The sequence below is a fragment of the Ursus arctos genome, unplaced genomic scaffold, assembly GCF_023065955.2.
Source record: "Ursus arctos isolate Adak ecotype North America unplaced genomic scaffold, UrsArc2.0 scaffold_12, whole genome shotgun sequence".
NCBI classification, from domain to species: domain Eukaryota; kingdom Metazoa; phylum Chordata; class Mammalia; order Carnivora; family Ursidae; genus Ursus; species Ursus arctos.
This window is the reverse complement of record NW_026622786.1, coordinates 70,215,184-70,237,228: the sequence shown is the minus strand read 5'-3', so window position 1 is coordinate 70,237,228 and position 22,045 is coordinate 70,215,184. Positions and strand designations below refer to the sequence as shown.

The 22,045-nt window shown below is 49.6% G+C and overlaps 1 protein-coding gene across 2 annotated transcripts; it reads left to right on the top strand.

Annotated features, from left to right (window-relative positions):
- The first annotated feature begins 1,851 nt into the window (after nt 1-1,851).
- KIF2C (kinesin family member 2C) lies at nt 1,852-21,044 on the top strand. 2 transcript variants are annotated; one of them, XM_026498251.4, is made up of 21 exons: nt 1,852-2,014; nt 2,849-2,943; nt 5,728-5,829; nt 5,999-6,047; nt 8,217-8,339; nt 10,146-10,268; nt 10,793-10,893; nt 11,546-11,641; nt 12,088-12,142; nt 12,225-12,387; nt 13,994-14,084; nt 14,338-14,401; nt 14,479-14,570; nt 15,339-15,481; nt 16,471-16,675; nt 16,792-16,902; nt 17,976-18,043; nt 18,356-18,461; nt 18,557-18,670; nt 20,181-20,304; nt 20,399-21,044. In XM_026498251.4, the coding sequence occupies exons 1-21, from the start codon at nt 1,951-1,953 to the stop codon at nt 20,479-20,481; spliced, it is 2,172 nt and encodes a 723-aa protein (XP_026354036.3). In that variant the 5' UTR covers nt 1,852-1,950; the 3' UTR covers nt 20,482-21,044. The 2 variants fall into 2 exon arrangements, with proteins under 2 accessions (XP_026354036.3, XP_057166678.1); XM_057310695.1 differs by lacking the exon at nt 10,146-10,268.
- The last annotated feature ends 1,001 nt before the right edge of the window (nt 21,045-22,045 follow it).

Genomic DNA, 22,045 nt, shown 5'->3' with positions numbered 1-22,045 from the left:
TCCTTCCTAGGCTTCTAGTCCCTGGTTTTCCGCACTCTTAAAACCACCCTAATCTCATCTCCTTTGCTGCTGCTCCTCTGCCCTACCTCAAAATGCTGGCCTGCTTCAGGGCTCAATTATGGATGTTCTTCTAGATCTCAGGCAATTGCACGACAGTTAAATACATCTACATAAAAATGACTACAAAATCTCTATCTCTGGCCTTGATCTCTCCCCAGCTCTTAGCTCGTATATCCACTGTTCACTTGACACTTACACTCTGAAGTCTTGCAGTCATCTCATACTCAACAAGACCAAAATGAAACTTACCCCCCATAGACATACCTGTTTCCTTCACAACCCCATTCCCCTATTTCAGGAAATAGTTCATCATCTACCTACCCAGTTGCTCTAGCCAGAAACCAGAGATCAACCATAATTACCCCTTCTCTTTCACCCCTATATCCAACCCTTCAGCAAGACCCATTCATTCCACCTTCCAAATTTAAGCCATTCTCTTAGCTACTTTTTTTGTTTGTTTGTTTGTTTGTTTTAAGGCTAAGCCAGCATCTTTTTTTGTTTGTTTGTTTGTTTTAAGATTTATTTATTTATTTGACAGAGAGAGACAGCAAGAGAGGGAACACAAGCAAGGGGAGTGTGAGAGGGAGAAGCAGGCTTCCCGCCGAGCAGGGAGCCTGATGCGGGGCTGGATTCCCAGGACCCTGGGATCATGACCTGAGCTGAAGGCAGACGCTTAAGGGCTGAGCCACCCAGGCGCCTCGCCAGCATAATCTCTTCCCTACTAAATGACCTCATTTCCAGTCTTCCCTCTTCAAATCAGTTGTCCACACATCGGCAAGTCTGATAGACATAAAATCAAATGTAACTCAGATCTTGTCACTCATCTGCTTAAAATTCTTCAATGACTTCTCATTGGAATAAAAGCCAAAATTATTACTGTGGGTTACATGTTCTCATGCCTCTCCTCTTGCTTTCCAGCCACAATGGCTTCTTTCAGTTCTTCAAACAAGATCAAGTTCTTTCCTGCCTCGGGGCCTTTGCACACGCCATCCTCAAATCTTAGTCTGGGATGCTCTCCACCTTCTTGTCCTCCATTTTATCATAGTTTGTTCCTTCTTGTTCTCTAGACTCAGGTTAGATATCACTTCAAAGATGTCTTCCCTGGCCACTTTATCTTAAGCAGGTTCTCCATTATTTTCTATCTCAGATCTCAGTTTCCCACAGAGCACTTACCACAATTTGTAATTTACTTGTTACATCTTTCCATTCCCTGTTCACATCAGAAATGTTAGGTCAAGGAGGGCAAGAACTATGTCTTGTTCACTATCTTTAGCACCCAGCATCATGCCTAGCACGTGGTAGACAATAAATGTCCAGGTAATGTGTCTCCCAGGCACTTTAAACATAGTTCCTCATTTAAATTTCACAATAACTCGGTGAGGGAGAAAGCAGGCTCCTCATTGTGCAAAGGAAACCGCACAAGTCCAGTTTCTAAACTGCCCAAGGTCAGTGAGGTAGTAACTGAAGAAGTCGGGATTTAAACCCATGTCTGAAGGATCCCACAGCTCTCGGTCTCAAACACCATATTGGAGTTTCTCAGTTTGGGTAATCCAGGAAGGACTCGAACTCGCGGTACAACGCCAGCAACAACCAACCCATCCTCCAAGGCGAGCTTCCCAGGCTCCCAGAAGGCCCAGCGCGCGGGGGTGTGGCCAGGCGGGCGGGCGGTCCCAGGCGCCGGAAAACCGACCCGAGACTACATATCCCAATAGGCTGTGGAGGGCGCGGCGGACTGGCGGAAGCGAAGCCGGTGGCAGCGTGATGACGTTTGAAAGACGCTGGCGCGCGGGATTTAAACTGCGGCGGTTTGCGCGGCGTTAAGTCTGGATAGGGTTAGTGGAGCTGTGGGGTTGTTTTTGCATTTCGTGTTTCTCTTCCCGGCAACTGCCCATGGACTCGTCGCTTCAGGCCCGCCTGTTTCCCGGTCTCACGATCAAGATCCAACGCAGTAATGGTGAGGGGCGGGGTCGCGAGGTCAAGGGGACCCGTGGGCTGTGAGACGGCTGAAATTACGGCTCCCTCCCCAAACAGCAGGGCCAAGACACTGTTGGGGATTCCCCCGCCTCCACCTGGTCTGGGTGTCTGCATGGCTGTTGGTCTTTTCTACCTAGGTCCAGGGGCCTCCTCTGGCGGTGGGTTCCCTCCCTGTCCTCGGAAGTGGGCGGGGCTCCTCCAAGTCAGTGGACCTCCTAAGGAAGTTCGGGTTGCTAGATTCACTTCGCCTCCAGAGTTCTCCCCTGAAACTGCCTTGCTTTTGTAGGGACCTCAACTTCCTGACCCCTTTACTCTCCTCTAAATATTGCACACTTGCAGGATGTCAGGCACTGGGATTCAGGGTTCATCAGGCAGAAAAGATCCTTGCTCTCCAGGAGCGTGCAATTCTGTCCTCTTTTTTGGTTAGGCAGCTACCCCGTCTCTGGCAGGTCGAATACCCTGTCATTAGGAGAATGGTCAGACATCCGAGGGCACAAGAGCCTCAGTATGTGTTGAGGAACAGTACTTAAGGACTAGAGTGACTTCTCTGCCCAGACATACCTTCACCTCACTGTAGGCTCTCTTCTGAGTGGGGGCTAATCCTTATCCCCCGCAGCTCAGTTTTAAGACCTGTTCCCTACCTACCTCAGGGCGGGATAGTCTAAAGGCAAGGTGCCAGGAGGTTTATTCGTCTTCTAGTGTTAAAAGGAAAGAAAGAGGCAGCGGTCCCTTCCTTCAGGTCATCTCCACATTAGAGTCTCTGTGGGCTCCTAAAAGTGAAAAAGATGGGTAAACTGGACTTTTCATACCGTAGGCATAATCCACAGTGCCAGTGTAAGGACTGTGAACTTGGAGAAATCCTGCGTTTCAGTGGAATGGACAGAAGGAGATGCTACAAAGGGCAAAGAGGTAAGTTCTATGATAATGCCTCTACCACATTTAACACCTTGCTCCCTAAAAGATTTGTGTGAAGGGGCGCCTGGCTGTCTCAGCCAGTAGAGCATGCAACTCTTGATATCAGGGTCCTGAGTTCGAGCCCCATGTTGGGCAGAGAGATTATTTTTAAAAAAACAAAAAGATCTGTGTGGAAATGGAACTTGTGAGAGCCCTGTTTCTGATGCTGCCTTGTCCTCCCTAATCTTAAACATGGTCCTCTTTGGATACGTTAGGATTTTATTTAGCCAGGCCTGGTCTAAATTGAAACAATCAACAGTTTCTGGTGTGTTTGTAGAGGACAAACTGCACAGAATCCTAAAACCTTGCTTGTGTACCCTAGCTTCTGAGTGCAAACTACCTATGACATCAGTTTGGGGAGCAAAACTGATAACCCAGTTGAGGAGACAAAAGTATCTCTAAAACACCAAATAACAGGGGCGCCTGGGTGGCGCAGTCGTTAAGCGTCTGCCTTCGGCTCAGGGCGTGATCCCAGCATTCTGGGATCGAGTCCCACATCAGGCTCCTCCGCTAGGAGCCTGCTTCTTCCTCTCCCACTCCCCCTGCTTGTGTTCCCTCTCTCGCTGGCTGTCTCTGTCAAATAAATAAATAAAATCTTTAAAAAAAAAAAACAACACCAAATAACAGAAGGCAGCTTGTGATAAACGGCACAGATGAATAGTGCTAGAGCAGCTCAGAGGTGCTAACTCACTGAGGATGAGCTTGACTGGTGGGGGTGGGACGGAAAGGCTTAGCAGCAACAGTGAGAAGGCCCTCGTAGAGACTAGTGAAGAAGCTTGCTCCAGGCAGTGGAAGGCTCAGGGTGCTGGACAATTGACAAAGGGGACCAGAAGGTCTTCATCTCTGGCACCAAGATGTTTAAGCTTTTATTCTGTAGGTGCTGGGGGGCCTTGGAAAGATTTTGAGAAAAGGAGAGATGTGACTAAGGCATTTAAGCTTTAGAGGCGTTGTGGTGTGGTAAGAAGTTCACTGGGCTAGAAGTATGAAAACCTGGAATCTAGTCTGGCTCTGCCACTATTTTGTTTTCTCAGGCATGTTTCCAACTTTCTTAGAAATTCAGTTTCCTCACCAAAAAGCAAGGATGATAATATCTACCTCATAAGGTTGTTGTGAGGGTTTATTCAACAGATACTTTTGTACTGGTTCCAAAATGCCAGATGGGACACTGAGGTGAATAAGACAGACCTGGACCTTCTTTCATGGAGCATAATGCGATAACACATGAAAAGGACTTGCCTAGCATAGTCCTGGTAGGTATGCAGTTATTTAGATAGTATATTTGAGAAATAAAAGGATTGAATACTTTACACTATCTGCCCTTGAGTCAAGAGGTTCCTAAAATTCTTTTCAACCAGCTATTAGTAGCTCCTTGTGATTTTTGTTAGCTTGTTTTGTTGTTTAGAAATATAGTTCTTGTTGGGCTTCACTCCAGCTCAGGTTTGCCTTTGGAATAAGGTCTAAACATCCTCCTGAGGCATTCAAAGCCTTTTCAGGATCTGACCCCAGTCAGCCTTTTTCTTTGTACTATTCACTCTTCTTCCAAAGTATGCTGGGCCAGGGACAGATGGGTCCGGTCCCCACCCTGTGACCATGCCTAGTGCCTTGCTGCCTTCACACTGTCACTCTTACTCCTTCCTCCTGGGATATTCACCCTGAATCATCAGTGTGAGAGTTAATGTCAGAAGTACTGTTTGATCATTGGTCTCCTATGTTGTTTGTTTTCTGTGGTTTAAGTGTCAGAAACAGGGGAAGTGTGTAGTAAGGGTCTGTAGCTATCCAAGAAATGGGGACAAAAGTGTGGTTAGCAAAGTACTTGCCAGCTTTTGCATTTGGTGATTCTCTCCTTGTCCTGGGCTGCCCTCGATTCTAGTGCTCTGCGCATACGACTTCTCCATTAGAATATGAGCTAACTGAAGGCAAGGGCAGTATGTCTTCATTCATCTTTGAATACTTCCCCACTACTGCCTTAGTGGTGCCTACTGTTTGAATAAGCTAGTTAATAAGTATAGTTTGCATATGTAGGAGGTAAAGCTTTCACCCTGGAGCGCATGCTTCAGCTCAGAAACATTTCGAGCTGCTGATAACCAAGTTGGTGCTGTGTTGTAAACTGCTGTGAACTGTGCTGATGAAGTTTCAGTTGTTCCTAGAGGGTTGCAGGACTCTGGTGATGTAAACCTAGAATTGTGACCTCATTATAGGCATGTGCAGGAAGTAGGGAAGGCATGAGCAGGAAGCCGTGACTGGGGAAGAAGTTTCTGGGCCCAGTAGAAAATGTAGGAAGACTTAGGGTTAGGTCGCAGCTCTCGGGAACTCGTGCCCGCCCATAAGATCCAGAAGGGCCCTCCATTTTTACTATCTCCGGGACAGTTAGAACTTGTTTGCTCCTCCGTGTCAGCCAGCAAGAGGTGCTCAGGGGACTGTGCCCAGCAGGACCCCACAGCCCAGCAGAACAGTAGGGAAGCCAAGTGGCCTAGATCTACTGTGGACTACCTGTTTGCCTGTCTGCCCTCCTCTTTACCTCGTTCTCGTCACTGACATCTACCATTGGCTTGGCAATCAGGAACCAATATCCATCTAGATGGTAAATCGTGACTAAGGACTATTTGTTTATAGTTATTGGTACTTGGTGGAACTTAACGTTGGTAAATTCTGAATCTAGGGGTAGCCTTGGTTGTGGAGATACAATTGGATTGAAGAAGCTATGCTGTTCCACTGAAACTTTTTATTTGCTCTTTGCAGATTGATTTTGATGATGTGGCCGCAATAAACCCAGAACTTTTACAACTTCTTCCCTTACACCCAAAGGACAATCTGCCCCTGCAGGAGAATGTAACGGTCCAGGTAGGTGCTTGTCATGTGGCCGAACCAGTGCCCCAGATGATCTGGTTGGCTTGTTAGCTTTTGCTAATTTTCTGGGACTGCCTAGGACTTCAGCATAACACATGGACCTAAGATAGGTCCTTGAACATTGATAGGAACCATATATTGTGATGGTTTTTCTGTTTTTCAGAAACAAAAACGCAGATCAGTCAACTCCAAAATTCCTGCTCCGAAGGAAGGTAAATGGATTTCTCTTGGCTTATCGTCGCGGCGTTTGTGCCTGGGATAACGTTCCTGGGGTACAGGAAGTTGTGGCATAGACTCATTACTCCACTTTAGCAGGTGGCTCTATGTGGGCTGAGTCCTGCACTGTCTTCCAAGCATCTTAGTGAGGAAGAATCCAACCTACAGGGAGGGAGAAATAGGGAGATTTTAGGCAAAGAGTACAAAGTTTCATGAGAAACTTCTCTTATGGGAAATAAATTCTGGAGATCTAATGTACAAAATCTGGCCTGTGGTTAACAACACTGTATTGTGTCCTTAAAATCTTACTATGAGGGTAGATCTTATATTAACAACAAAACAAAAATAAACGAAATACAAAACAAAGGGAGCAGGAACAAACCTTAGGAAGCGACGGGTAATTTTATGGCATTGATTATTGTAATAATAGTTTCATGGGTGTTTACTTTATGTCCAGACACAACGAGTTGAATAAATATCTACAGCTTTTTGTATTTCAATCATACCTCAAAAAAGTGTTTAAGAAAAAAAAAAGTATCCAACCCTTAGGCCAACCTCCCAAGGACCTGATGCATTTGGGAAATTTGCCAATTGGCCTAGAAGCCTTTCCCGTAGCCTCTAGAGCGATAATCAACCGCTGGTGGGCTTGTTTTCTTTCGTCACGGGAACAGTGTGCCTCGGAGTGAGGTGGTGAGCAGGCCGAGAGGAAAGCTAGGTCTGGGCTGTTTAGAAGTATAGTCGATGGTGCTGTGGCGATCTGCGGGTAGCGTGGGGTGGGAAAAGTAATAGCATTGCCTTGAAGTCTAGGAGACACTTGTGCTTTCTCCGCAGAAGCAGTCCACTTACACCAACTCTGACTACAGTAGTCTGTAGCTTTAGGGGGTGGGGTGGCGGTAGGTGCAAACTGCCCAAGAAATCCAGCTTATGACTCAGAGCCGGCTATCCCTCGCAGCCTTCGTGGCCTGTCCCAGCCAGGGGTGATCACGGCCCTGTTATGGTCCAACTACCGCAGGGGCCCAGAAACTGCTTGCCTGGAGCTTCAGGTTGGGGGGATCCCAGGTGGAAGGTGGTGCAATTGCAAGCTTGGGCTGGGCCTGAGTGGTGGGGTGCTGGCCTTCTTGCTAGCTGTACCGTAAAGACATGCAAGAGAAATGGGAATGGTCTTACTGTCCTCAGAGGACATTGCCACAGCCCAATGAAAAACAAATCCTAATACGGGTGCATGCTATTCAGCAGTGGAAATGAAACGAGCTGACAAATCTTTTGGGAAATAGGAAAATGATAATAATCTATGCTCTTAATGTAAGACATGGATTATACAGAGCCATCAGGTCAGCCTAGACTTAGGAGGTCAGAAATTCAGTACAAGTTGTTGTTTGCCTGCGTTATACCATGTGTTCTATTTCCAAGTTTCTGACTTACTTCATAGGTAATGAATTGTTTCTATCTTACAGAGGGAAACTGTATAAATGGGTAGAAGGTAACAAGAAGTCAGATATAACTCAGTTGTTTCTCTCAGTTAAGCATTCTTCTAAGATTCCAGAAAGTCAGTGTAGCTGACCCTGCTGATGTGATCTGATGATATGGCCCGGGCCTGGCTTTATAAGGCATCCTGGAGCAGTGGGAAAAGCCCAGAGTTTGGAATCTGACAGTCCTGGCTCCAACACTTACTAATTGAGTGACAATGGACAAGTCGCTTAATTTCTCTGAGCCTTCATGCCCCCCCTTCCATCAGATGGGAATACTGATATTTACCTTACAGTGTTGTTTTGAAATATGGGAAGATTGTACGGTGGTAGGTGTTACTGTGGTTAAGGTTTAATAATGCTTTTTTTCAGAGAAGAGGTCTGCCTTTTCAGAAAGGATTTCAGATTGGCTGTAGGTCCCTCCATTTATTCAAGACAGGTGCTCTTATGGGAGACGTCCTTGCTCTTGAGAGCTCTCAGATGGGCAGAACAAACAGATTAGTTTTGAGGTCACTAGCATTTGGTCCTTCTAATTTTTCCTTTTTTGGGGGTGGAAGGAATGGGAAGTTGGTGGGCTCCTTTCCTGGTGGTCTGGACCAGTCTCACCCTATACAGAATCTTGGAGGATTGCCCCCTAGTGGTCCCCATTGGCCCTCCTGCTCTCGCTGCCCTGACGGGCCACTGCCCTTGGTTCTTCAGGTCTCCGCAGCCGCTCCACTCGAATGTCTACTGTCTCAGAGGTTCGCATTACCACTCAGGAGAATGACATGGAGGTAGAGCTACCAGCATCTACAAATTCCCGCAAGCAGTTTTCAGTTCCCAGTGAGTAATGAATCTGTTTTTCCTGTTTGCAGTTCTGGAGCAGCTCCTCACACATTGCCCTGTCCCTGTTCTGGAATATCCTGAGAATCCTACACTTCCCTGGCTTCAGTTCTATTCGGCCCCCACCCACTGCTCCCTTATTTGGAAATCGTTTAATTTTACTCTTTTAATTTCATTGAAACATAATATATACACAGAAAAGCAGATATATCATTGAGTATATAGTTCACAAACTGAACAACACACTCCTGTAACTAACACCAGATCAAACAGAGCATTAATAGCAACCCAACAGTCCCCCTCTAGCTTCCTGCCAGTTCCTTAGCCCCTAAGGGTACCTGTAATCTTGACTTCTGATTGCATAAAGTAACTTTTTCCCTTTTTGGACTTTGTATAAATAAAATTTTAAAAATATTTTTAGGGGCATCTGGGTGGCCCAGTTGGTTAGGCATCTGCCTTTGGCTCAGGTCATAACCACAGTGTCCTGGGATTGAGTCCCATGTCGGGCTCTCTGTTCAGTGGGGAGTTTGCTTTTCCCTCTGCCCCTGCCCCTGCTCATGCTCGCTCTCTCTCTCAAATACATAAAATCTTCAAACAAACAAACAAAAAAACTAACAATATTTTTAGCTGTGAACTTTTATGAGATAAAGCAGGTACAGATTTTGTAAGATATACAATCATTACATCTTACGTGTATCAAATTCAGCTCTAATAAAATGAGGGTAAACAAAAGGGTCACAACCAGGTATGCAAAGTAATGAGTTATCATGGCATGTAGCTTTCTGGGTTGAATCAGTTATGTTTAGTTGTTGCTCAGGTTCCTGTTTTTGGTTGTTGTTGTTGTTGTTTTTTTTTAAGATTTTATTTTTTTATTTGTCCGAGAGAGGAGAGGCAGGAAGAGGGAGGAGCAGGCTCCCTGCTGAGCAAGGAGCCTGATGCCAGACTTGATGCCAGGACCCTGGGATCATGACCTGAGCCGAAGGCAGATGCTTAACCCACTGAGAGACCCAGGTGTCTCGCTCAGTTTCCTGTTATTCCTGGATTTTCATTCTGTTCCTGTTAGCCATCCAGGCTCCAAGGCTTTGGAGAAGTCAGAAAGTCCTGGTTTTTCTTCCAAATGAGTAGAAAGCCCTGGCCTGAGAACCCATGCTTGGGTCAAGCCTAAAGTCTTCAGGCCTTTAGAGGCTTTTCCTTCATGGTGAAGTCCCGAGCTATTTACATACCCTTTGAGACATATATATGTATACATATATATTTTTTTAACTTAAAGATTTATTTATTTTTTAAAGACTTATTTACTTATTTTAGAGAAAGAGGGGGAGCGGCGGGGCGGGGGGCAGAAGGAGAGGGAGAGAGAATCTAAAGCAGACTCCCCTGAAGTACAGCTCGATCTCACCACCCTGATACCATGACCTGAGCCGAAATCAAGGGTTGGACAGTCATGCGACTGAGCCACCCAGGTGCCCCTTAAAGATTTTATTTTTAAATAATCTCTACACCCAACACTGGGCTCAGACTTACAACCCTTAGATCAAGAGTTGTACTGTCTAAGACGGAGCCAGTCAGGCATCCCACCCTCCAGGATTTTTGATCCCAGGAGCCAACCCCCGCAGAGAGACTGACTGGGTTCAGGGTGTGGACTGAGGTGAAGGGAAAAGCCCAAGCCCTGCTCACACTGTGGGAGCCCGAGCCCTTGCTGAGCCAGCTGTCGATTGCACTCCTCCTGGCCTGTGAGCCGCTAGGGCTCAGAGGAGCACAGCTCTGGTGTGCCCACCTGTTTCTCCAGTGCCTCTTGTTCCCCCACAGCTGGCCCCCCTAGGTCCTCCTGCCCGGCAGTGGCTGAAATACCATTGACGATGGTCAGCGAGGAGGTAGAAGAGCAAGTCCATTCCATCCGAGGCAGCTCTTCTGCAAACCCTGTGAACTCAGGTAGATACCCTGAGCTGTCTGCTGTCCTGCTCCTGGTGCAGGACAGGTTGTTCCATCATGTCCCAAACCCAGCCTGCTTTGGCACCTGAGTTCAAACCATGTTTGTCACACAGAGGCATGTTTTGCTGTGACCCTGTGTCCACTAGCTGATAGGGGCCCTCTGATGTGGTTGAGATGTTGTCACAGCTTAAGTCTTGGCCAACACCTAAAGAATAACCCAGAATGACCATCAAGATCAATCAGGGATGGTATCCCCTCTTTTGATTGTTGAGAAAATGCCACAGAGGCGCAGAGAGAGCTTGGGTTAGGCCTAGAGTGCTTGTGTAAGTCTTTACTTCGCGGGCTTGGCCCTCCCAACAGTCACACCTGCTGCCGCCTCTCCTTGCAATACGGTCATTTAAGAGCAAGGGTCTAGGGAAGGCCTAGTCCTGGGAAAAGCCCAGGACTCAGTACAGCAGCTGAAGAGGACGCTGGCTGGCCTAGACAGGTAATAGTGGGCTTCTTCCCCACCATCTCCCCCACAGTTCGGAGGAAATCATGTATTGTGAAGGAAATGGAAAAAATGAAGAACAAGCGAGAAGAGAAGAGGGCCCAGAACTCCGAAATGAGAATAAAGCGAGCACAGGTACTTTTCTGAGGTCAAGCGTTTTGGACAGATGTCCTTGACTGCACCCTCACCAGCAAAGAGATACAGTTGGGCCCCAGCATTTCTGAGGCTCCAGTTCTGGTATCTAGGAAATTTAACTGGTTTCTCATTAGGATTCAGAGAACAAGTAAGTCAGATATTTTTTTGAAGCCTTCGGGTGAGGAATATTTCATCCTGATCAATAGGCACACCCGTCACAGTGCGGTGGCAACGGGGCTGCTGGGCAGTGCTGCCTGCTTCCCTGCCCCCACCCCCAGTTGTGTGTATGGGGGTGGGGGCAGTGCTGCGATGAAGTTCCCGTTTGGAGCACTTCCCCTCAATTGGGTTCATTGCTCTCGGGAATCTCAACATGCTGGTCTACTAAAAAGGGGACAGTGGCTCTGGCCCTAGTTCCTAGAGCGGTTTGGTGCATGCCTAGGCACCCCCATGCCAATTTCTGTTCTCAGGGCTTTGTTCCTGAGTTCTCAGCCTCAAGTCAGGGTGGGAGGAAGTAAGACTGGGGGGGTCTTTGTCCACTGAAGGGCTGTGTGCATATAAAGAGCTGTCGGCGCTGCTGCTTAGCACTGAGCTCTGAGAGCATTTACATTTCCGCATGTCAGCAGTCCGTCCTTTTTCGCCCTTGTCCAAACAGGAGTACGACAACAGCTTTCCAAACTGGGAATTTGCCCGGATGATTAAAGAATTTCGGACTACTTTGGAATGTCATCCGCTTACTGTGACTGATCCTGTAAGTAAACCCAAAGGGCTTCTACGTGTCCCTCCTGAGTAAGTGTACAACTGAGAGACAGATTTCCCCTTTAGGAGAGTGAGAGCCTGCGGGAAACTCCACTCACCCTTGAGGTATTGTCAATACCCTTTGGTGGGCTGGAGCTCGTAAGGCTGGATGGGAGAGTCTGATCTCCAAAACCCCCACCTTCTCGCTTGCATAGGTTGGCTAGATCCTTGCTAATAATCTTGAAAGTAGCATTGAAACCTGTCGGCAGCAGAGTGAGAAAACTGGGGAGGAAATTCGGAGCTGCCTGCTGTGCTCTAGAGTAACTAACGGCGGCGGCAGGGTCCTCGTGTCAGGTCTTGGCCCCTGAGTGGGCCAGACATGGGACTGGAAGAGGAGGGGTTCTTTCAATATTGCTCTGACCTCTCACCGGTTGGTTGTCTTCTCTGACCCTCTTGAAGATCGAAGAGCACAGGATATGTGTCTGTGTGAGGAAGCGCCCGCTAAATAAACAAGGTAAGCCCTGATCAGTCAGAAGGCTCTGGACTGCCATCCTCCGTGTCCAGGAATCATCCTCTGAAATACTCTCCTTCTGCAGAACTGGCCAAGAAAGAGATTGATGTGATTTCCGTTCCCAGCAAGTGTCTTCTCTTGGTCCACGAACCCAAGTTAAAAGTGGACTTAACAAAGTATCTGGAGAACCAAGCCTTCTGCTTCGACTTTGCATTTGATGAGACAGTTTCAAATGAAGTTGTCTACAGGTTAGTCTCTTGCCTCTTTTTCCCCTTCCCCAGCCTTCCTCTTTTCCACGCAGGACATTGCGGTACACTACTCACAGCCACACTGAACTCCGAGGCCCTTCCCGGCCTCATATTTTCTTTGGATCAGCCATCACAGGGCTGGCTCTGGCTCTGCCTCTGACTCCGACTGCGACTCTCGGGCACCAGGAAGGCCCAGCTTGGGCTTTTCACATCCCATTTTGCATCTTCAGCACCCCATCCTTGAATCACTCATAAGTGAGGTATTACCCGTTGCACTTTGCGGAGGCTGGGCTGGGCAGGCTGTAGGGGTTCTTCCAGTGTCGTATGCAGCCATCATGTTACCCACTGAGCTTAGCAGACTCTGCAAACACTAGGACTGCTTTGTCTAATTAATACAGCACCTACTAGCCTCATGTGGTTTTTAGTTTTTGTTTGTTTAGATTTTTATTTTTAAGTAATCTCTACACCCAAGGTGGGGCTTGACCTCACAACCCCGAGATCAAGAATCACATGCTCCATTGACTGAGCCCGCCAGGCACTCCATCATGTAGCTATTTAAATAAAAAATAAAATTAAGAATTCAGTGTTATTTTTTTTTTTGGCTTAAACCCATGACCCTGAGATCAAGAGTCTCATGCTCTACCAGCTGAGCCAGCCAGGTGTCCCAGAATTCAATTCTTTAGTCAAATTAGCCTCACTTTAAGTGCTTAGTAGCCACATGTGGCCGCTGCTATTGTAGAGACCATTTCTATCATCACAGAAAGTGCTTTTTTTTTTTTTTTTTTTAAAGATTTATGTATTTATTTTAAGGAGAGAGAGAAAGAGCACACACGGGCAAAGGGAGAGAATCTTTCAAGCAGACTCCATGCTGAGCACAGAGCCCAATGTAGGGCTCGATCTCCTGACCCTGAGATCATGGTCTGAGCTGAAACCAAGAGTCAGATGCTAAACCGACTGAGCCACCCGGGCACTCCATCACAGAAAGTTCTATTATCAGGACTGATCCAGACCAGAGGATGACAAACTACAGCCCATGGACCAAATTTGGCTCACAATCCCTTTTTATAAAAAAGGGCTCTCAAACTAAGAATGAGTGTTCTGTGCTTTTAAAGGAACATTTTTTGGAAAAAATGTGACAGCAGGGCGCCTGGCTGGCTCAGTCAGTAGAGCATGCAACTCGATCTCAGGGTTGTGAGTTCAGCCCCCCACTGGGTGGAGAGATTACTTAAAAATAAAATCTTAAAAAAAAGTGACAGAGACCTAATTGGCCCACAATGCCTAAAATATTTTAAGCTCCTGCTTTAGAGGGTTTCCTCTGATCTTTGTAGTGTTTCTTATGCTGGCGGTCAGCTACTAAGCTCACGGTTTCACCTTGGGTCTCCAGGGTCAGAAGGAGGGCTGGTGGCTCAGAGTGAAGGCCGCCAGCCTAATCTTGGCAGGTCAGTCCAGCCCTCCCCAGTTGGCTGGGAGAACTTCAGATTTATAAGTGGGACCACTTTGCAGGAGAGGTGTATGAGTGCTTGGAAGGAGGAATTGAAGACCCCAGGAGTTCTGCAGTGGAAGAGCAATAGGAGAAATATATACTCTTTCCTATCCTTTCTCTTAGGTTCACAGCAAGGCCACTGGTCCAGACCATCTTTGAAGGGGGAAAAGCAACCTGTTTTGCATATGGCCAGACGGGAAGTGGCAAGACACATGTGAGTATTCAGGCCTGCCAGGGAGCAGACCTGCCCATGGTGCCACACTGGGCCCCTGAGAAGGAAGCAGGTAAGCTTCTTGCAGAAAGTGCTGTTGGTCCAGACGCCCTATCACCAGATGCTCTTGTGCCAGATGCCTGGGCTGGTGCAGCATCTCAGCTTTGGTGCCATGGCCCGCTGGGGTGATGGAGCCAATAGCGCTCTGGCCTAGGCCCAGGGCCCTTTAACAGTCTTCCACCCCTTCCCTTTGCAGACCATGGGCGGAGACCTCTCCGGGAAAGCCCAGAATGCATCCAAAGGGATCTATGCCATGGCCTGTAAGTATGTGTTCTGCCGCACTGGGGGTGGGCACAGAAAGCTGGGTTGCTTGCTTAATCCAGGCTCTCTCCCATAGCCCGAGACGTCTTCCTCCTGAAGAATCAGCCCCGCTACCGGAACCTGGGCCTGGAAGTCTATGTGACATTCTTCGAGATCTATAATGGGAAGGTAGCTAGCCGGCAAGGAGCCCCTATTTATACTGTTGGGGCCCCTGAACTTTCTAAATCCTGGAGGTTGGCTAGAAATTGTAGAAACCAAACAACCTGTGGGCCATCAAGCCTTTGATGGGCTGCTCTGCCCTGACACGTGTCGGAAGTTTCATCTAATGGTGAGATGGGGCCCAAGTTCAGCAAGTAGGGCAGGAACACTCCTCAGGGCTCCCTCTCACGTGGGAGCTTTGCCTTGTGTGTGTCCTGTCCTCCCTTGACCCACCTTTCTACTCTTCCCCTGATCGCGTACGTTCATTCTCTGTTCATCTCTTTCACTGTCTCCTCCAGCCCTTATATTCTGTACTCTATCTCTATACTCGTGCTTTTGCAGAGTTGCCTTCCCCAGAGCAGGAGCTCAATGAGAATAATAATAGCTAATGTGGATTATTGATAAGGGATCATGTGCTAAGCACATGTCTCAGCTCCTTCGATCACTATAATAACCTATGAGGAAGTAGCACCGTCATCATTCTGCAGCTGAGGAATAAGCCTGGAGCCGTTAGGTGCGGATGGGGCCAGGCTCCCACAGCTGGCAAAGTAGCGGAGTCATAGTAAACTGAGGCAGCCCGACTCAGCTTTCAAGGGTACTGCCCTCCACCCAGCTTAGCTTCTCTCTGCCGTCCCTGCTGCCAGCACTTATCTGAGCAGGGACAGGCCCTGAAAGTTGGGGTGTCGGGTGGGCTGCTGGCACCTGATGGCCTTGGCCTTGTTACCCTGCCTGGCACAGCTGTTCGACCTGCTCAACAAGAAAGCCAAGCTGCGCGTGCTGGAGGATGGCAAGCAGCAGGTGCAGGTGGTGGGGCTGCAGGAGCGCCTGGTTAGCTGTGCCGACGACGTCGTCAAGATGATCGACATAGGCAGTGCCTGCAGGTCAGAGTTCTGGGGAAGCGGGGGGCACCGAATGCCTGGTTCAGGTGACAGACCCTCGCTCTGAGCCCATTGCCGCTTCCACACAGTGCCGCTCTCTGCAGCTTGGTGAGGGCTGTGAGGGCCCCTGCCTTAAGGACTCTCAACAGGGCAGATGACCCAGGGCCACAGGCTCATCAGGAACGAGTCATAGTGTCTTAAATCTACCAAAGCAGACTTTTTTTTTTTTAAGGTTTTATTTATTTATTTGACAGAGAGCACAAGCAGGGGGAGCGCCAGAGGGAGAGGGAGAAGCAGGCTCCCCGATGTAGGGCTCAGTCCTAGGACCCCGGGATCATGACCTGAGCTAAAGGCAGACGCTTAGCCACTGAGCCACTCAGGCGCCCCCACAAGGCAGACTTTATTTCCAGGCTCTTACCCCAAAGCATGCTTCCTGACTTCTCTAGGGTTTTGCTTGTTCTTCTCTCCCTCTGTGGTAGGAGACAGGAGCTCTGGGTCTGTTCTAGGCTGGCAGTGATGGGGTCATAGCTCCTCCACAGAATTAGGGAAGTGCTATGCCACCAGGCATGGTGCAGTGGGGTGGTGGGTGGCTTATGGGGGTCCAGGGAGTGGGCTGCCCTCCTCAGGGCCCTCAAGCTTTGACAAGTAGTTCATGACAGCCCCTCATCCTCCCCATGTCCCTGCAACACAGGCCACTCCTCCTTCCCCATGTGCTGTTGGGCCTTCAGGTCTGGCCAAGGCCCTAGCACAGCATGTAGTACTTTCACTGCCAGGAAAACTTGCTAGGTCCGAAGCTGGAGGGACAGCTGCTGCCCATGGATGACAAAACAGAAGTTCAGGACAAAACGACGCAGGACTGCTCAGAGTCCTGACCTGTGCACCTTGTACCAGAGGACTTAGTGCTGTGGAGTGGGGTGACTTGAACTCTGGGGACCCACAGCGGCTGGTAACCTCAGAGGCTCATAGCCTTTCTTTGCTCTCCTTTGACACAGGACCTCTGGGCAGACATTTGCCAACTCCAACTCTTCCCGCTCCCATGCCTGCTTCCAGATTCTTCTTCGAGCCAAAGGGAGAGTGCATGGCAAGTTCTCTTTGGTGGATCTGGCAGGGAATGAGAGAGGCGCCGACACTTCCAGTGCTGATCGGCAGACCCGCATGGAGGGTGCCGAAATCAACAAGAGCCTCCTGGCTCTGAAGGTAGCAGGGCCTACACAGAGGTGGTTGGCCTGGAGGGCTTCTGGTGGAGGGAGGGAGGGGGTGCCTGGCTTAAAAGGAAGGATGGAACCTCAGTGGCTCCTGCCACCGCCCCACAGGAGTGCATCAGGGCCCTGGGGCAGAACAAGGCTCACACCCCGTTTCGAGAGAGCAAGCTGACACAGGTGCTGAGGGACTCCTTTATCGGGGAGAACTCAAGGACCTGCATGGTGAGTAGGGTCACTTTGGAGGTGGTGTAGGAAGACACTGAGTGCTGTCTCGGCAGGCTTGGTGCTCCTGGCCACCTGGGTTTCCAGGCTTGATCTGCACTGGGCATCCCCCGCTGCCTTTTATTTATTCACTTATTTATTTTACGGATTTATTTATTTATTTGAGAGATAGAGCGTATGTGCATGAGCAGGGAGAGGGTCACGGGGAGAGGGAGAGAGAGAATCCTCGAGCAGACTCCTTGCCAAGTGCGAAGCCCAACGTGGGGCCCAATCCCAGGACCCTGAGATCATGACCTGAGCCCAAATCAAGAGTCGACTCTTAACTGACTGTACCACCCAGCCGCCTCACCCCCACCCCCGCCCACGGCCTTTTAGTACCAAGTTCCTCTGCCTATTCAAGACAGAAGGAAAGGATTTGCTCCCTTGACTGTGTGTCTGGGGAGCTCTTGGTTTGGGGATGGTCAGTGCTCCCTTACCTGGTGAAATGGGGCCCCAGAACGCAGAAGGAGGGCTATGGGAAAGCAGGAGAGGAGGCTTCTCATCTCCTCTGTGGCCTCCCTCAGGTTCGTTGGCTCCCAGCTTTGCCGATAGGAAAGGGCTACGGCCTTAAATGATGTCTGTCCCCTTCCTTATTGTGTCTATAAGCCCTGCTAGCTAGGATCTGCCCTCCTTCCCTCCAAGGAATCTCCTCTTCCTGGCCTACTAGGGAAGGTGGGAATTTCTGACTAAGCTCTAAACCATCATGCCTGAGCCTGGGTGAATAGAAGGTTCTAGCAGGAGCCACCACTCCTTAAGATGTGACCTTGGTGAGCGGGTCAATAAAGTGATAAAGCAACAGGGGGGGTAACCAGATATACCTTTAAAGGCAGGGAACCAATTTACAAGATGCCTTAATTTTCAGTGCCCCTGGCGTAAGTTGCCTGGCACGGAGTGGGTGCTTAATTAGCTCCCTGCTCCAGTATTGTGTGGCTGTCAGCAGCTCAGACAGTTCCTGGCGGTCTCCAGCAGCAGGCAGTCTGGTGCCCTTGCCCTGTGATCCTCGACCCTTAACTGCCTGTTTCCCCCTTTTGCAGATTGCCATGATCTCTCCAGGCATAAGCTCCTGTGAATATACTTTAAACACACTAAGATATGCAGACAGGTACTGGTACCCACAGCCAGTGGGAGGGGGAGAGGGTGCAGGAGGGAGGAAAGGAAGAGGGAGGACACTCTGGAGTCTCAGTGCCTACTGTATATTCTTCTGTGACTCAGTGAATCTGAGACTTGGGAGTTCAGACATGATGCTAGATGGTCTATCCCGGTCCCCTTCAGGCCTTGGTTGGAAGCCAGCCTGGGTCCTCCAGGCCAAAGTCAAAGCTGCTTCTCCCTTTGAGCCTCATGGTCTGAGTGGTGCTGCAGTCTTGTGAGTGCCAGGGAGGCTCCTGTGGGCTCTGAGACCTTCTTGTTTCCTCAGGGTCAAGGAGCTGAGCCCCCACAGCGGGTCCAGTGGGGAGCAGCCAACTCAAATGGAAACGGAAGAGATGGAAGCCAGCTCTCATGGGTCCCTGATCACAGGCAATGTAAGGTGTAAGGTGGGGCCAGGCAGAACGGAAATGTGGCCTCCTGAGACCGGAACTAGGCCATACTGTTGTACCTCTCCTTTTGGCCCCTTCAGTTCTCCAAGGAAGAGGAGGAACTATCTTCCCAGATGTCCAGCTTTAATGAAGCCATGTCTCAGATCAGGGAGTTGGAGGAAAGAGCCATGGAGGAGCTCAAGGAGATTATACAGGTGAGGAGCTGGCTCTGGCTAGGGAGGGATTGGCTATCCATCCCAGCAGAGGCCCTCAGCATTGCTCAGCACTATTCTTTGAACGTGACCTGGGCTTTGCTCCCACAGGTCTTCAGATAGGGATGGCAAGAGGCAGGCCTCTATCTAGCATTCCTTCATTCTCCACCTATTCATCTAGCTGTTCTAGAACAACTCATTAACATACCCCCTTCTCCAGCCTGGCCCTGTGTGCATAGCCTTTCCCCTCCATCCTCCTAGCCAGAGCTAGTGGCTTTCCTCTGTGCTCCTGACTGAGGCTTTGGAGGGTGATTTATATGCAGAGACCTTGGCTCGTTTATTCAGCGAGTGTTTGGTGAGTACTTTCTATATGTCAACTGCTGTGCTGAAACCAAAGACCAACAACGGGAGGTATGGCTAGTACGCCCTGAAATAAAACTGCATCAGTCCTGGCTCTTCTACTTATAAGCTGATTTCCTTATGAAAGTCATTTATCATCACTAGGCCCCCTTTTCTTTATCTCTAAAACGGGCAAGGCAGGGGGCTTGCGTCTGAGGGTTAAGTGAGACGCTTTTCCAGCAGCGGCCAGCATGCAGGCAGCGTGGGGCAGGTGTGGTGCTGGTGCTGCCGTGACTCCTGCTGTGGGAGAGCAGTGGGAGGGGCGGCCGGAGAGAGCTCTCTGCCAGTGGGCGCTCAGGGTGCGGCACAGAAAGGAGCTTGGGCCGCTTGGAACTGAGGAGGGGCCATGAAGAGTAAGCACTTAAGCCTGTCCTCCATCCCTGGAGTGCTCAGCAGTACAAATGTATGAAAGGCCATGGTACTTTCGGGAAGAATGAGAGGTTCACTCTGGTCAAAGCAAAAGGAGCGAGCAGATGGTGGAGATTAAGGCTGTGGCCAGGTCAGCGGGGACCTGATGCTAGAGGACGTCTGGTTCACTCCACGGCCTGGGCTTGGTCATGAGGGATGCCTTTGAGGGGAGGAAAGTGAGTGTGGTGGGATCAGGTGACACGGTCTTCCCAGAGCTTTAGGTGCAGCGTGGAGCCTGGTTTGGGAACATGGGAGAGCATGAGTAGAGGCACTTTGGAGTTAAGAGCAGTTAGGAGATTGTTAAGAGTTCAAGAGAGGTGTGGGTCCCTAGACGGAGTGTGGCCATGGCCACCATGGGATTGGAGTGAGGACATGAGACTCAGGTACCATTTAAGGGGCCAAACTGGTAGGATCCGGGGACAAGAAGGGTGAAAGAATAAAGGTGCTGCTCCCATTTCTGGCGTGATATCAAGACAGATTGTGACATTCATTTGACCTGCGGAAAAGGGACAAGTTTGAAGCAGGAAAGAGGATGATTCAAGCTGATTTCTGCGGGAGGAGGTCAGGAGGCGGAGTGCAGGCTGTGGCTGAAGGAACGGGCATCTCGCGCATGTCGTCTGCGTTGCAGATGGTAGGGGCGCAGGAAGGATTCGCTAAGTTGGTTTGGTCATTTTTGTACTGATGAGGTTCCCCCGTGTCACCACAGCAAGGGCCAGGTTGGCTTGAACTCTCCGAGATGACTGAGCAGCCAGACTACGACCTGGAGACCTTCGTGAACAAGGCAGAGTCTGCCCTGGTCCAGCAAGCCAAGCACTTCTCAGCCCTGCGAGGTGGGTGTGGCTGGAGCATGGGGCTCTGCCTTGAGGGAAAGGGGCCTCTGAGACCCCCGCTGACCCACAGTCCACCACCACCCCTTCCTTCCAGATGTCATCAAGGCCTTGCGCCTGGCCATGCAGCTGGAAGAGCAGGCCAGCAAACAAATAAGCAACAAGAAACGGCCCCAGTGACGACTGCAAATAAAAGATCGTTTGGTTTCACACCCAGCCTCTTCCACTCTCCATCCCTCCCCAGCAAACTTTGGACACCTGGCAGGTCTGGCCAGGGTCTGAGCTGGGACAGGTTTTGGTAAATGCCAAGTATGGGGGCAGCTGGGGAGGGGGTCAGAGTGACATGGGACACTACCTTCCTTTTCCTCAGTCATACCCCTCAAGGGAGCAAAAATGGGAAGAAAGAGGATGGGAAGGGTGTTGCCCTTCTCTCTAGGTGGGGAAGACTCTGGTGTAGAGTTTTCCCTTTGGTGGCCTTCAGCCTGTGTGGACCGGCTACGGGTGGGGGGCTCCGTGGGGTTATCCTGGCTCTGGGGAGAGGGAAGGAGCCTTTAGTCCAGCTCTCTGCTGGCTCTGGCCTGCCTTCCATGCCCTTGGTTCAGGCAGTATGTCTTGTACTTTAAAAAAAGTCTCTGGGATCTCTTCCTTCCTTGCTGGTTTTGAGGCCCAAGAGGATCCCTGCTGTTTTCTGTTTTACGTGTTTATACATTGTGTCTAACAATAAAGAAAGAGGGAAAAATCAATCTGTTGAGTGGTGTGTGGGAAGGGCCTGGGACAGGTCTGCACCTTCTCGGACTAAGGACACTTCTGCCACTCTCCGTAGTGCTGATTCCGGACTCTCCCTAAGGAGGCCAGATCCACACCTGCGGTTTCAGTGATGGGGTAAAGCCTCGGCCCCTGCCGTGTTCAGTGCTTCCTAGGCCCCTGGTCCTCTCCTGGGCCAGGAGCTAGAAGCAGAAAGGAGATGGTGCTCTGTCGGTTACGGTCTGCTCAAGGCACATTAAAGGATTCTGTGGCAACACTGACAAGAAGGCATTTGGCTTGTTAGATGGGAAAGGATCTGATGAGCGACACCAGTTTGGTCTTGAAAAATTTGAAGTTTTCTAGGTGGACTGAGAAACCAAGCATAGAGCATGGACAGTTTGGGAACTGGAGGATTCCAGATTCCTTGTCATGGAACATGAGTTATCTAAATAGTAATATGCCACTAGAATATTTTTAGTGTAAGTGCCACACCACCAAATGTGTGTTCTAGAAAGGCCTCAGGAAGATGGGTGGGGAGCATGGGGCACATGGGCTACTGCAGAAACACTAAAGAGTTGGGTCGAACAGACCAGGCTCTGGCTCTCTCAGCCTCGATTACTTCATTTGTAAAACGGGCGCATTCTCTACCTCATTGTGAGTTGAGGGTGCCATTCACTAACCCAACTGCACAGCCTGGCTTCAGAAATTCGGCTTAATCAAGTTCACAGAGATGGCGCTAGCTCTGAGGCCTTACAAGCTTCCGGATACCTAACTTTCCCCCTCATCTGTGAAATGAGGCCACCAAAACCCACCTCACACAACTGGAAAGATTACGTGAAGGCCTTAGCGGACCTGACCCATCTTCTCACCTGGAATATGCGTCCCTAAGGGGACCAGCCAGCGGAATCCTTACAAGTCATCCCCTGCTCTGAACCCCTTAATAGCATCCCTTCACACAAAGGATAAATTCTGAGTACGCCACCGTGGCCTGGTCCGCTCC